Raw genomic sequence first — 13,924 nt, forward strand, 5'->3', positions numbered from 1 at the left:
TGGCAAGTTAAATCGAAATTACATCGGTAGAGAATATAAGTACAACTTTCGAAAGCCGGTATTCCGAGATTACAAAATCACATGTAGCTACAGGAAACAAGGGAAGTTGAAACTGAATCAATAGATAATTATAGAGGAAATACTTCCATTGGTATAATGAAATGCCATGTAAGACATATGCATCATATACTAGTCCCGTACTCAGTAACATGTGCAACGTGTCTTTCAAGATCGTTCAGTTTCCTGACGGACTGACATACTCATTATTCAAACAGCTTTGTAAAAATGGTGAAAGAGCAAACGTAGACAGTTTCCAACCAAGTTCTTTGCTACCAGAAGCAATATAGAGGTGAATAGTGGCACATCTTAGTAAAAATGGTTTTCTGCCAGACTCGCAGGTTGGCAGGTTGGTTTCAGGGAGCGAGTCTCCATAGAAAATGCAACTTATTCTTTTATTACTGAAGTACCTTCAGGTCTAAACAATACGTTGGGGACAGTACGTTTTTTCATTGATATGACAAAGAGCATTTGATTCGATGGACCATGCATCACTTTTGTATAATCTGAAACATTATGGGATTAATGAAATAGCTTCACAGTGGTTCCCTTCATACCTGTATATGGAAAGCAGAAATCGGAGTGTTTTCCTCCATTGCCAACAAATAGGGAACAGGTTTGAACATCACTGGAGCCATATAATGTGAGGAGTGACAAAGGTTTTTTTTCTGGTTGCGCTGGCTACATTAGTGATCTGTCATTGAACATGACAAATGATACAAACATTTCTCCCTGCACAGATGCCACAAGTGTCGTTGTGAACACGTGGAATGTAATGTAACTGATGTAAGCAGTAGGGCAGTCAGTAACATCGGCACATAGCCTTCAGAAAACAGATTAACGGTTAACTGCAGAAAAGTTTAATCCACACAGTTTCTGACACTGCGAAATTTAATTGTGGAAAGATGAATGAATTCAACCAAAATTTCGAACAAGGAATCGAAATTAAAGAGCGGATCATCAGAAAAACAACTGACTAGTACCCAAAAATAATTAAATAAAATCTTGGCTAATCATTCCAATATTATTCGGTACGGTCACTAAAACCCAATATATTATCCAGTCACCTCGCAGCTACTATTTTACGTGACTTTGACAATGTGCTGCTTACATATGAAAATAACCAATCAGAGGTCACTGATTTCGCTGCAATTGTCAGGTACTCGTTGATAGCTTATACAACTTGAGGAATAAAATATTCGCGTCTTCCCGCTCTCTAAAAGATTAGTCCATAGCGCTCACACACGTATTGTCGCTTAATGGCTCATTCCATCTTTTTTTATACAAGGAATAGCACTTTCTTGTTTGTTTGCTGTGTGCTAATGCCATATGAGGGAGGAGCCACTATACAGGGTGTTACAAAAACGTACGGCCGAACTTTCAGGAAACAATCCTCACACACAAATAAAGAAAAGATGTTATGTGGACATGTTTCCGGAAACGCTTAATATCCATGTTAAGGCTCATTTCAGTTTCGTCCACCTACGCTCAATGGAGCACGTTATCATGATTTCATACGGGATACTCTACCTGTGCTGCTAGAAAATGTTCCTTTACAAGTACGACATAACATGTGGTTCATGCACGAAGGAGCTCCTGCACATTTCAGTCGAAGTGTTCGTACGCTTCCCAACAACTTATTCGGTGACCGATGGATTGGTAGAGGCGGACCAATTCCATGGCCTCCACGCTCTCCTGACCTCAACCCTCTTGACTTTCATTTATGGGGGCATTTGAAAGCTCTTGTCTACGCAACCCCGGTACCAAATGTAGAGACTCTTAGTGCTCGTATTGTGGACGGCTGTGATGCAATAAGCCATTATCCAGGACTGCATCAGCGCATCAGGGATTCCATGCGACGGAGGGTGGATGCATGTATCCTCGCTAACGGAGGACATTTTGAACATTTTCTATAACAAAGTGTTTGAAATCACGCTGGTACGTTCTGTTCCTGTGTGTTTCCATTCCATGATTAATGTGATTTGAAGAGAAGTAATAAAATGAGCTCTAAATGGAAAGTAAGCGTTTCCGGACATATGTCCACATAACATATTTTCTTTCTTTGTGTGTGAGGAATGTTTCCAGAAAGTTTGGCCGTACCTTTCTGTAACACCCTGTATAGTTCGCTGCTGCTGCTGCCGGCGGTTTCAGCGAGATTATTAGCTGACAAAAGCCTTCCTGTAGTCATTTCCCTACCACTAGCTCTGAAAATATATATTTTTGAATCTTGGGTCAAGCAAGCAGAATATTACTCTCAAATGGTTTCTCTTTTTTTTTTTTTAAATGTCCAAATGTGCCATGTGTTTAACTGCTTAGCGCACCATTTGCTTACTCTGTTTAACTTCTGTCAGTGCTGCCAACAGGCTTACTTAAACTATTTATCTGAGTTGGATCAGTAGTACAGTTGTTCTTACAATAACGCACTGTACACATGAGAGCTCTTTGGTGGAACGTTCTAGTGGCTCCAAAATGTGAATACTCTTTATTTCTAAAGCTGAGAGAGCAGTTTGTGCCCTTATACTTAGTATCAAAACTGGGTGTAAAATAGAAGCCACTTCATGTAGCCAAAATTTTGGGTAAATAATTAAAATGTATCATTACATTACTAGAATAATTCGATACGATAATTTATATAAAGGTATAAACAGTACCAGTGCAGGTACAAAGTGTCGTTTGCTGTATCTATTATTAACTATTTCCAGCTTTCTACCCGGCAGATGATCTTCCGGTCTAAACTGGAAAAGGAAAAAGAGGTATCAAAACAGAAATTGCAAAGGTGTACATTAATAAACGATAACATCAAAGATACTAAAATAACATCAAAACATCAACAGTGCTGTGGATGACATTAAACTAACGTATAAATACATGGAAGTTGTGGGGAAAAAGTCGGATACTTAGTCACATGACTTAGTCCGGCTAATATATTGATACAGCTAACGAAGTCTTCGAACATAAATACATAAAAGTAATTGATAAAATTAAAAGTCATGTTAACCAAGTAAGTTTCAACAAGCATAGTACGCTGTTATAAAGTAAAAGTAAAACACAAATGTAGACAACAACCTGACAGTGAGCATTATTTCGTAAATTTTCGGTCTCGTTTACACAATTCGTAAGACAGTGCGCAATTAACAAACACGTCTAATTTGCAATATTTGGTCATCCACGTGTTAAAACACAGTTTTAAGATCATTTACCTTATAACATAGCATATATAATAAAAAGTTTTACGTTAACGTCATTCATAATTTTATTAATTATTTTTATTTTATAATGGAAGAGTCTTGTTTACACTGTATCAATGACGCATGTACATGTCATGTGACAGACTATACAGTTTTTTCACCACTACTTCCTCTTTTCTGTCATTCGTGCCACTGTTGACAAACTGCACCTTGCCGTGCCTTGTATGTGAGGGTCTCGTGATGTTTGGATGTTATTTGTTGCTGCTTTCGATGGTACTGTTTTACAATGTGACACTTTCGTAATCTATTTTGTCGACTCATTTTCCTTTTCCAACTAAGACGTCAAGAAACCGGTAGTCGGTAATAGAAGGGACTGTGATTCTGATGGTGTTTCTTTACTTGTTACTAGCTGAGAAATCCGTCATTTCCGGTGTATTCATTTTGACAATTTTCAGTTAGGAAAGAAAACAAAATGTGAACTGTGTATGTTGCGAAGTACTGAACAAATTTTATTTCCTGTGAAATTATGAAAAAGTCTATAAAAATATGGATAATATAAAAATATAAAAGTACAGTATCCAGATAGTTTCTGCCAGCTGGGAGTAGCTGCTTCAAGTGTCTACAAAGTGATTTTGTAAACGTCTCCATGGAAATACCTGCTCATAGCTCGATTGACTCTTTTTCTCCTACAGCCGTTTGCTCTTCGCACTTAAAAACTCCCATAAGTATTTGCAGATGTCAGGAATTCCGTTATGTTGACTCGACTGTAGAAGTTTCTTAGTAGTAAAGAACAAACGTGCAAAAATTTTATGCATGATGCGTCATTTCTTAACATACCTCATTGTATATGATATCATATCTCTGGAAATATATGTCAAAAAATGGTAACTTTGTGGAGCTACATTCAGCGGAAAATGTGGATACTGTTAACGAAATATGGTGGGAATAGAATAGTTGGCGAAAAATTAACACATTTAAACGTGATCATCTCAGTGTTTATGGTATCATGTCTCTTGAACTATGTGTTGCAAAATGCTAAACGTGTGTAGCTACACTCCGCAACACATGTGGATACTGTGTAGCGATTAGAGTTAGGAGAAAAGAAGTAATAAATTCAAACGTCATAAACAACGCTGCAGTTTATCGCACATCTCAGTGTTCACAACGTCATATCACCTGAACTATATATGGTACCATGGTATACATTTGTAGGTGCTTATAGGGGCACATGTCGGTACTGCCTGAGAAATTTGTAGCGAATACAGTTAGCATAACAGAATTAATACATTTAAACGCCATACATCATGCGGCAGTGTTTCAAGCATCTCATTGTTAATGACGTCATGTCGTCTTAATTGTGACAATTAGGTGGTTCTTAAGCTCACAGTGATTGTTGCCTGACAGTAGGGAGTAAGTGTACCAAGTTTGTCTGAAATTGGTCCAGTGTTTTAGCAGGTGATGGGGAACATAGATACGCACACACACACACACACACACACACACACACACACAAATTTTATAATATGTATACATAGAAACTAAGATCACGGCTCGTAATACAGGGAGTCAGTTACTAAATACAGAAAGCATCAGATCAAAATTATTGAGTGTTTCAGTATCGGTCTCGGGATGAAAGTACTAGATGCCAACAAGTATGGATACCTTTAAGCGTGTCCCTAAGTTGACCTGACCACTCGGCCGCACTTACCTCTCCTGGGAAAGTGTAGCCGTGGATGCGGTGCTCGGAGCCGTGCATGTTGTCACCGCCGTAGTGGAAGTACATCTCCTCGAACTGGTAGCGGTAGGCGAGCGGGCCGCCTGAGATGTTGACCGGGTGCTTTGAGTTCTTGTCCACAGTGAACATCAGCGTCTGGCCCGTGTTGCGCAACGTACCGCTCACCTGCCAACCGAAGAGGGACACATAACTGCAGCAGATACCTCTGTCCGCGTACCTTCCCAAGCAAAAGTGAAGTTTGGAAGGTACGAGACGAGGTACTGGCGAAATTAAAATTGTGAGGACGGGTCGTGAGTCGTGCTTGAGTAGCTCAGTTGGTTTTCCTCCGCTCAGGGACTGGATGTTGTGTTGTAGTAAGCAAAACGCCGACACAGTAGCTCAGCATGTTCGGTCAGAGAGTTAGCTTCCCTCTGTAGTAAAAAAAAAAAACTGAGTTAACCGATCAATGACGAATTTAAAGGGGGGCGTCTTACGAGGTCCGCCCTGAACAGATGCAACGAACGAAAGCGAACAATATTAGATTAAAAACAAAATTTTAAAAATATGATCCGTTCTTGTATTTAAGAAAAGTTGGTAGAACACTTGCCTGCGAAAGGCAAAGGTCCCGAGTTCGAGTCTCGGTCCAGCATACAGTTTTAATCTGCCAGGACGTATCAATATCAGCGCACATTCCGCTGCAGAGTGAAAATTTCGTTATAGAAAGATTGTAGTTTATGAAATATTCTTAATACGTGGAGGATAGAGGCTTGTTTACTAGGTCCAGGACACGTCGTTTCGATGATTCATGGCCATCCATCACCATTCCAGTCGAATGTCAAGATGACTTCCATTAATACGATATGTTTGAAACCTTTACTTGACATTTGGTTATCATTACAACATGTAAATTCACTAAATTATCGGTATATTTCGTAATTATTGTTAACTGTATTCTCTCCTGTAATTAATTTCTTAATTCTTAAATATCATAATTTATAGTTTTATTGTTCTACTCAATCTGTCCGAATATCTTCCAGATGTACTGTGACACGTTATGATGCTTCGTCCTTGAAACAACGGAGAGACTGAATTAAAATGAAATAATTATGTTGTGTAAAATGTGACTGCAATCAAGTGAAATACAATCATGATTCCTTTCCTTGCAGGTTAGTTTTGGCCAGTATAAGCAACACAGCATTTTATCAAGAATTGGAGACATGAAAACTTCGACAAAACTCAGATATAATATCTTAAATTAAAATTAAAAAAATGAAATTTAACACGTCTTTGACTTCATAAATCGTTCAAAGACTACTGGAATGTGATTATTAATGTGTCCAAAAGCGCAGTTAATGCAAATAATAGGAATCTATGGATTCAGATGAGGTGAAGATAACCTTGTAAAGATCAAAGAGTTGCTTTATAGAGCATAGTGACAACTTCATGCGAATTTAAGTAATGAACCATAACCTCTATACCTGGCTTACTAATAAATTTAATTCAAAATCAAAACCGATAAATATGTCTAAATTATTGATAAGATACAGACTATCATAATCTGTTTTCTATTTGAGAACTATAGTAAAGGAAGAGGTAAATTCTCAGAAAACGCTTCACTCTGTTAATACAAGGTAGTAAGTTCGACAAAATAATAGTAAAACAAGACGAACACAAATTATTCAATAGAAGTTTCTGTATGTCCATCCTTCTGATTGGAAGTTTGAGGGACTGTCCTTAAGACGTTATTTGTTCCATGGCAACTAGTGTCGGTGCCTGAGTGCGCTATCTTCAGCCCTCGACTGACGTTGAGGAGGTTAACTCTAGTCGCATACACGATGTATCAGTGGCCAACATTTATGAACTGGTTTCCGCAGTCTGCCTGTAACATTGACGTTATGTCTCGAACCAGTAACTACTTGATGGTTGAAGATACAACATTGTTGTTACAGGTAGTTGCTGAATTTTCTCAAAATCAAAAAGGTACACAAGTTAATTCTGCATACCTGAGGTTTAAATAAGGCGATGTTTCGCGTATTTCTGAGGGGAAATGACGCCCAACCCAAATTTATGGGTGCACGACGTTTGGTACAGTTACCTTGTTGCTATCAAATGGCGATGAAGGTGGTGGTGGTGATGAGGCTGTGGTTAATATGAGAGCATGACGGTTTACCTTTATTGACCTTCAGCTGTCAACCACTGTCAGTTTCGATTACCTTCATCCACCCCACATTTCGCTTTTTTGGTAACATTGTTCACGAAAGAACTTCGGAATAACGAGTGAAGTCAGACACTAGCACAGCCTTTGCGCCATAGCTACCTGCCGCTTGTCGATGTGCAGCGGTCTGAGCAGGGGGTCGAACAGCAGCTTGTCCGGGTCGACGTCGATGGGCGACTGCCGCCGGCCCTTGCTGCACAGCGTCCACTGCGGGTTGATGAGGCCCCAGAACGCCGGTCCTGCAGGAGAAACAAACAAAAGGTATTGCTCACATCTGTCTGCCACGTCCTCTAATGGAACACACGAGGTTACTTGTAAGCTTTCTTTATACTGAACAATGAGTTTTAATCCCGCAGCACACGAGAAAAAGAGCTCTCATTATGAACGTTTTTCTTTATACGATGTACACGAGTAAGGGTTTGATGTCGTTTACGTAAAAAAACAAATGATACCAACGGTAATACCAAATACATAACATATGGCTGTGATTATACAGGACGTTAAAGAATCCATCCGATATTTGAGGGGATGATACTATGCCTCAAAACAAGACAAAAATGTGCTATAACCATTTGTCTTATCAAGCATATGTTCTAACATGTGACATGTAAACACGTGTTCATAGGAAGTGCTCTTGTGATGTTAGACATGGCAATGAATTACCCAAATTCTGCGAACAACTACCTGATAATTAATGTTAATTACACTACTGGCCATTAAACTACACCAAGAAGAAATGCAGACGATAAACGGGTACACATTCGACAAATATATTCTACTAGAAATGACATGTGATTACATTTTCACGCAATTTGGGTGCATAGATTCTCAGAAATTAGTACCCAGAACAACCACCTCTGGCCGTAGTAACGGCCTTGATACGCCTGTGCATTAAGTCAAACGGAGCTTGGATGGCATGTACAGGTACAGCTGCCCATGCAGCTTCAACACAATACCACAGTTCATCAAGAGTAGTGACTCGCGTGTTGTGACGAGCCAGTTGCTCGGCCACCATTTACCAGACGTTTTCAGTTCATGAGAGATCTGGAGAAAGTGCTGGCCACGGCAGCAGTCAAACATTTTCTGTATCCAGAAAGGCCCGTACAGGACCTGCAAAATGCGGTCGTGCAATATCCTGCTGAAATGTAGGGTTTCGCGGGGTTCGAATGAAGGGTAGAGCCACGGGTCGTAACACATCTGAAATGTAACGACCACTGTTCAGAGTGCCGTCAATGCGAACAAGAGGTGACCGAGACGTGTAACCAATGGCACCCCATACCATCACGAGGGATGATACGCCAGTATGGCAATTACGAATACAGGCTTCCAATGTGCGTTCACTGTGATGTCGCCAAACACTGAAGCGACTATCATGATCCTGTAAACAGAACCTGGAATCATCCGAAAAAATGACTTTTACCATTCGTGCACCCTGGTGCTCCTGTCTGTGATGCAACGTCAAGGGTAACCACAGCCATGGTCTCCGATCTGATAGTCCATGCTGCTTCAAATTTCGTCGAATTCTTCGTGCAGATGGTTATTGTCTTGCAAACGTCCCCATCTGTTGACTCAGGGATCGAGACGTGGCTGCACGATCCGTTACAGCCATGCGGATAAGATGCCGCTAGCAGCAATGTCGCGATACGGTAAACCACAATTGCGATAGGCTGCTATCCGACCTTTATGAAAGTCGGAAACGTGATGGTACGGCTTTCTCCTCCTTACACGAGGCATCATAACAACGTTTCACCAAGCAAAGCCGGTGAACTGCTGTTTGTGTATGAGAAATCAGCTGGAAACTTTCCTCATGTCAGCACGTTCTAGGTGTCGCCACCAGCACCAACCTTGTGTGAACTCTCTGAAAAGCTAATCATTTGCATATCACAGCATGTTCTTCCTGTCGGTTAAATTTCGCGTCTGTAGCACTTCAACTTCGTGGTGTAGCAGTTTTAATGGCCAGTAGCGTAGCTCGCAGCAGTGGGAAAGACCAAACTGTGAATTTTGCTACGTGGGCATTGCTGAGGTCTACCGTAAACTGAGAAAAAAAAACAAATATAATTAAAATAATAGCGATAGATAAATCGGACAGGCATCTAAGAGCAAACATTATGACTAGAAATACACTGAAGTGGGAAAGAAACTGGCAAACCTCCTAATACCGTGAAGGGCCACCGCGAGCACGACTAATGTCTGGAGTGGTGCTGGAGGGAACTGACACCAGGAATCATGGAGGTCTGTCCGTAAATCCGTAAGAGTACGAAGGGGTGGGGATCTTTGCACTCCACATTGCAAGGCATCCCACATATGCTCAATAATGTTCATATCGGGGTAGTTTGTTGGCCACCGGAAGTGTTTAAACTCAGAAGAGTGTTCCTGGAGCCACTCTGTAGCAATTCTTGAAGTTTGGTATGTCGCATTGTCCTGCTGGAATTGTCCAAGTCCGTCGGAATGCACAATGCACATAAATGGATGCAGGTGATCATACAGGATGCTTACGTACCTTACGCACACGAGAAAAAGAGCTCTCACTACGAACGTTTTTCTTTATACTATGTACACAAATAATGGTTTGATATCGTTTATGTAAAAAACAAGTGATACCAACGGTAACACTAAATACCCAACATCTGGTTGTGATTATATGGGGCGTTAAGCAAACTATCCAATATTTCAGGGGATGATAGTATGCCTCAAAACAAGACAAAAATGTGCTCTAACGTTGTGTCTTATCGCGCTTACGTTCTGACACGTGAGATTTGAACACGTGTTCATAGGACGTGCTCTTGTGACGTCAGCCATGGCAATGCCTTACCCGTGTTTTCGGACGACTACCTGACAATTAATGTTAATTACAATTACTGACCTCGAATACTGGGAACATATGGTTGCGGACATGAGCACCGTTTTTGCACTCGCACTACGTGTCATACTAGGGTCAACAACGTGCTGGGACACTGCCCTCCAGTATCGAAATAAACATTATTTGGCTCAGTAGTCTGCAGTGAGTTGATTCGTTTACTTTGTATGATTGTACTGTAGTCTTATTACATCTGTTTACGTTTGGGTACATTTCTCTTAACTCCGGGTGTGTACCGTGATGTTTTTTCTGCTTACAGGTCACGTTTGAAGTAGGAGGGTCGTTCAGTAAGTAGCGCCCCACATTAAAAAAAATTAATACATATTGACAAAAGTACTCGTTCACATTTGATGTTTGTTCTTCGCGCCAGTGAAGTTTCGAACCGTTCTGGAAGTTGGCAGGGCCGTAGTACAGCGTCAAAATAGTTTCTACATGCGACTCACGTTACAAGCAGCATGTTGTTTTGTTGTTGTAGTCTTCAGTCCTGAGACTGGTTTGATGCAGCTCTCCATGCTACTCTATCCTGTGCAAGCTTCTTCATCTCCCAGTACCTACTGCAACCTACATCCTTCTGAATCTGCTTAGTGTATTCATCTCTTGGTCTCCCCCTATGATTTTTACCCTCCACGCTGCCCTCCAATACTAAATTTGTGATCCCTTGATGCTTCAGAACATGTCCTACCAACCGATCCCTTCTTCTGGTCAAGTTGTGCCACAAACTTCTCTTCTCCCCAATCCTATTCATTACTTCCTCATTAGTTATGTGATCTACCCATCTAATCTTCAGCGTTCTTCTTTAGCACCACATTTCAAAAGCTTCTATTCCCTTCTTGTCCAAACTATTTACCGTCCATGTTTCACTTACATACATGGCTACACTCCATACAAATACTTTCAGAAATGACTTCCTGACACTTAAATCTATACTCGATGTTAACAAATTTCTCTTCTTCAGAAACGCTTTCCTTGCCATTGCCAGTCTACATTTTATATCCTCTCTACTTCGACCATCATCAGTTATTTGGCTCCCCAAATAGCAAAACTCCTTTACTACTTTAAGTGTCTCATTTCCTAATTTAATACCCACAGCATCACCCGACTTAATTCGACTACATTCCATTATCCTCGTTTTGCTTTTGTTGATGTTCATTTTATATCCTCCCTTCAAGACACCATCCATTCCGTTCAACTGCTCTTCCAAGTCCTTTGCTGTGTCTGACAGAATTACGTCATCGGCGAACCTCAAAGTTTTTATTTCTTCTCCATGGATTTTAATACCTACTCCAAATTTTTCTTTTGTTTGCTTTACTGCTTGCTCAATATAGAGATTGAATAACATCGGGGAGAGGCTACAACCCTATCTTACTCCCTTCCCAACCACTGCTTCCCTTTCATGTTCCTCGACTCTTAGAACTGCCATCTGGTTTCTGTACAAATTGTAAATAGCCTTTCGCCCCCTGTATTTTACCCCTGCCACCTTTAGAATTTGAAAGAGAGTATTCCAGTCAACATTGCCAAAAGCTTTCTCTAAGGCTACAAATGCTAGAGACGTCGGTTTGCCTTTCCTTAATCTTTCTTCTAAGATAAGTCGTAAGGTCAGTATTGCCTCACGTGTTCCAGTATTTCTACGGAATCCAAACTGATCTTCCCCAGGGTTGGCTTCTACTAGTTTTTCCATTCGTCTGTAAAGAATTCGTGTTAGTACTTTGCAGCTGTGGCTTATTAAACTGATTGTTCGGTAATTTTCACATCTGTCAACACCTGCTTTCTTAGGGATTGGAATTATTATGCTGTTACTGAATTCTTGTGCGCAGAAAAAGAAACCGTGGTGAACATCTGTAAACATTTGTGTGCAGCGTATGGCGATGCTGCAGTTGGTAGGAGTACAGTTGTGCGTTGGGTAAAGAAAGTTACAGCTTCAGGAAGTGCAGAAACAGAGCTCCATGATCAGCCACGCTCTATACGTCCTGTCACAGCCAGTGCTAGCGACATGCTGAGTCGTGCGAATGCCATTACTGGGTCCGACTGGCGCATGACAACTCGGCAGTTGGCTCTACATACGTCGGTCAGCATTGGAAGTGCGTCTGCAGAGATCGAGACTCGGATGTTCAAAGAGGTGCTCACGATGGGTTCCACGAATGCTCACAGCGGATCACAAGATTCAAAGAAAGGCCATTACATCTGAATTGGTGGAGCGTTTGGAGACCGACGGAGAGGCATTTCTGTCACGGATCAACTTTCAAGATGACGACAGTGTCAGTCATGCAAACAAAACATGACTTTGCCCACAGGGCAAGAGCTTTTACCAGCAGGGAATACATACTCTTCTACAACGTTGGTGGACGGCCATAGAAACCGATGGAGACTGCGTAGGAAAACAGAACATGGACATGACATGTTGATGTATATTGCCACTAAATTCAGACTCTTAACAATGAATACGTTCTATGAAAATAAAAATGGGGCATTACTTATTGAACGACCCTCCTTCATGTTATTGTGATGTTTCTGGTTCGGTACAACATGTTTTCTCTCTTACCGATACAATCTACCAATGGAGACCTTTTATTTCACAAGAAAAATGGCAGACTAGATTTACTGTCATGGTTTAACAAATAGAGTTAATCTGAGATACCTTAACCTGTACACTGAAGCACACAGGGTACCATCTGTTTAACTGTTCAGTCGATTGTTCTAGCGTCTTGGGGAAACAGGTTTCGTAGCACAGAACAAAGTAGACAGTTCGCACGCCTCAAACGGAGGAGCCTATACTAGATGGACTGGACAAAATCTTGGAACTACGGTGTGACGAATAGCAGCAGCTGAAGGTGTTAGTCATCCTCTGGTCCTGGCGGTGCTCTATGATCAGTTGTCGTTTCTGAACCATGTTCATCGCGCCCAGCCCCTTAGGGCACTAGACCATCCTGCCAGAGTGCAGTTCTGCCAATGGTTATTGGAGCAGATCCTCAGTTTGTCTCCAAGATATTGTTTCCTGATGAGGCAGGGGTTACAGGAGATGGCGTTATAAATTTATAAAATCAGCACGTGTGGGCCGATTAAAATTCCCATACTGTATGGTTCAAGAAGCCAGGTATCAGGATCGATTCTCAGTCAGTGTATGTAAAGGCGTTCTTTACGACAGAGCAATAGGGACATATATGCTACCACAGATATTAACTGGGGCTCGTTATCACCTCTTTCTGAAGAACGTACTGCCTATCTCGCTGGAGGATGTGCCATGTCAGGACAGACTACTGATGTGGTACATGCATGACGGCGCACCAGCACATATTCTCTGTATTGTGCTTCGTCACCTGACGAGGGCGTTTGAAAATCTGTGGATTGGCCGTCGAGGTCCCTTACCTTGGCCTGCGCGTTCCCCAGGCCTAAATCCACTATAATGTTGGTTATGGGGACATGGGGCACATGATGCCACACTAATAAACTATGTGCAGGACTTACAAAAACATGTCTTCCCTGCATCTCACCACATTCAGAACCAATCAGGACGATTTCAAAGACTGCATGACTCCTTACACTGAAAGACAGAGACATGCACTGAGAGGAATGGAAATCACTTTGGTCACCTACTCTGGACTGGTCACATGTCAGAATGTATGCTTTGTAGGAACCACGGTTATAATACGTTTCTTTCTTGTTTTGATGCATACAATCATCCCATGAATTACTGTATACTTGTTTAACACCCCTTACTTATATACACACAGCATTCGAGCCTTGGTCTCCCTCTATATTTTTGACATGTTGCTCTTCCTTCCATTACAAAACTGATGCCTCATGATACACTCCACCGACCAATAACTCCATTCACTTAAGTTGTGCTACAAATTAACTTTTCTCCAGTTTTATTCAGTACCTCCTCATTAGTTGAT

The 13,924-nt window shown here is 41.2% G+C and overlaps 1 protein-coding gene across 1 annotated transcript in view; it reads right to left on the reverse strand.

The window, feature by feature from the left end:
* Positions 1-13,924, reverse strand: part of LOC126095128 (carbonic anhydrase-related protein 10-like) — a 460,639-nt gene that overhangs the window by 105,944 nt on the left and 340,771 nt on the right. The window contains exons 4-5 of the mRNA XM_049909836.1: positions 7,277-7,413; positions 4,954-5,145 (exon numbers count right to left, since the gene is read on the reverse strand). Of these exons, the coding sequence (XP_049765793.1) occupies positions 4,954-5,145; positions 7,277-7,413 (329 nt within the window). The remainder of the gene's footprint in view (positions 1-4,953; positions 5,146-7,276; positions 7,414-13,924) is intronic.

The sequence above is a fragment of the Schistocerca cancellata genome, chromosome 8 (assembly GCF_023864275.1).
Source record: "Schistocerca cancellata isolate TAMUIC-IGC-003103 chromosome 8, iqSchCanc2.1, whole genome shotgun sequence".
In the NCBI taxonomy this organism is placed as follows: domain Eukaryota; kingdom Metazoa; phylum Arthropoda; class Insecta; order Orthoptera; family Acrididae; genus Schistocerca; species Schistocerca cancellata.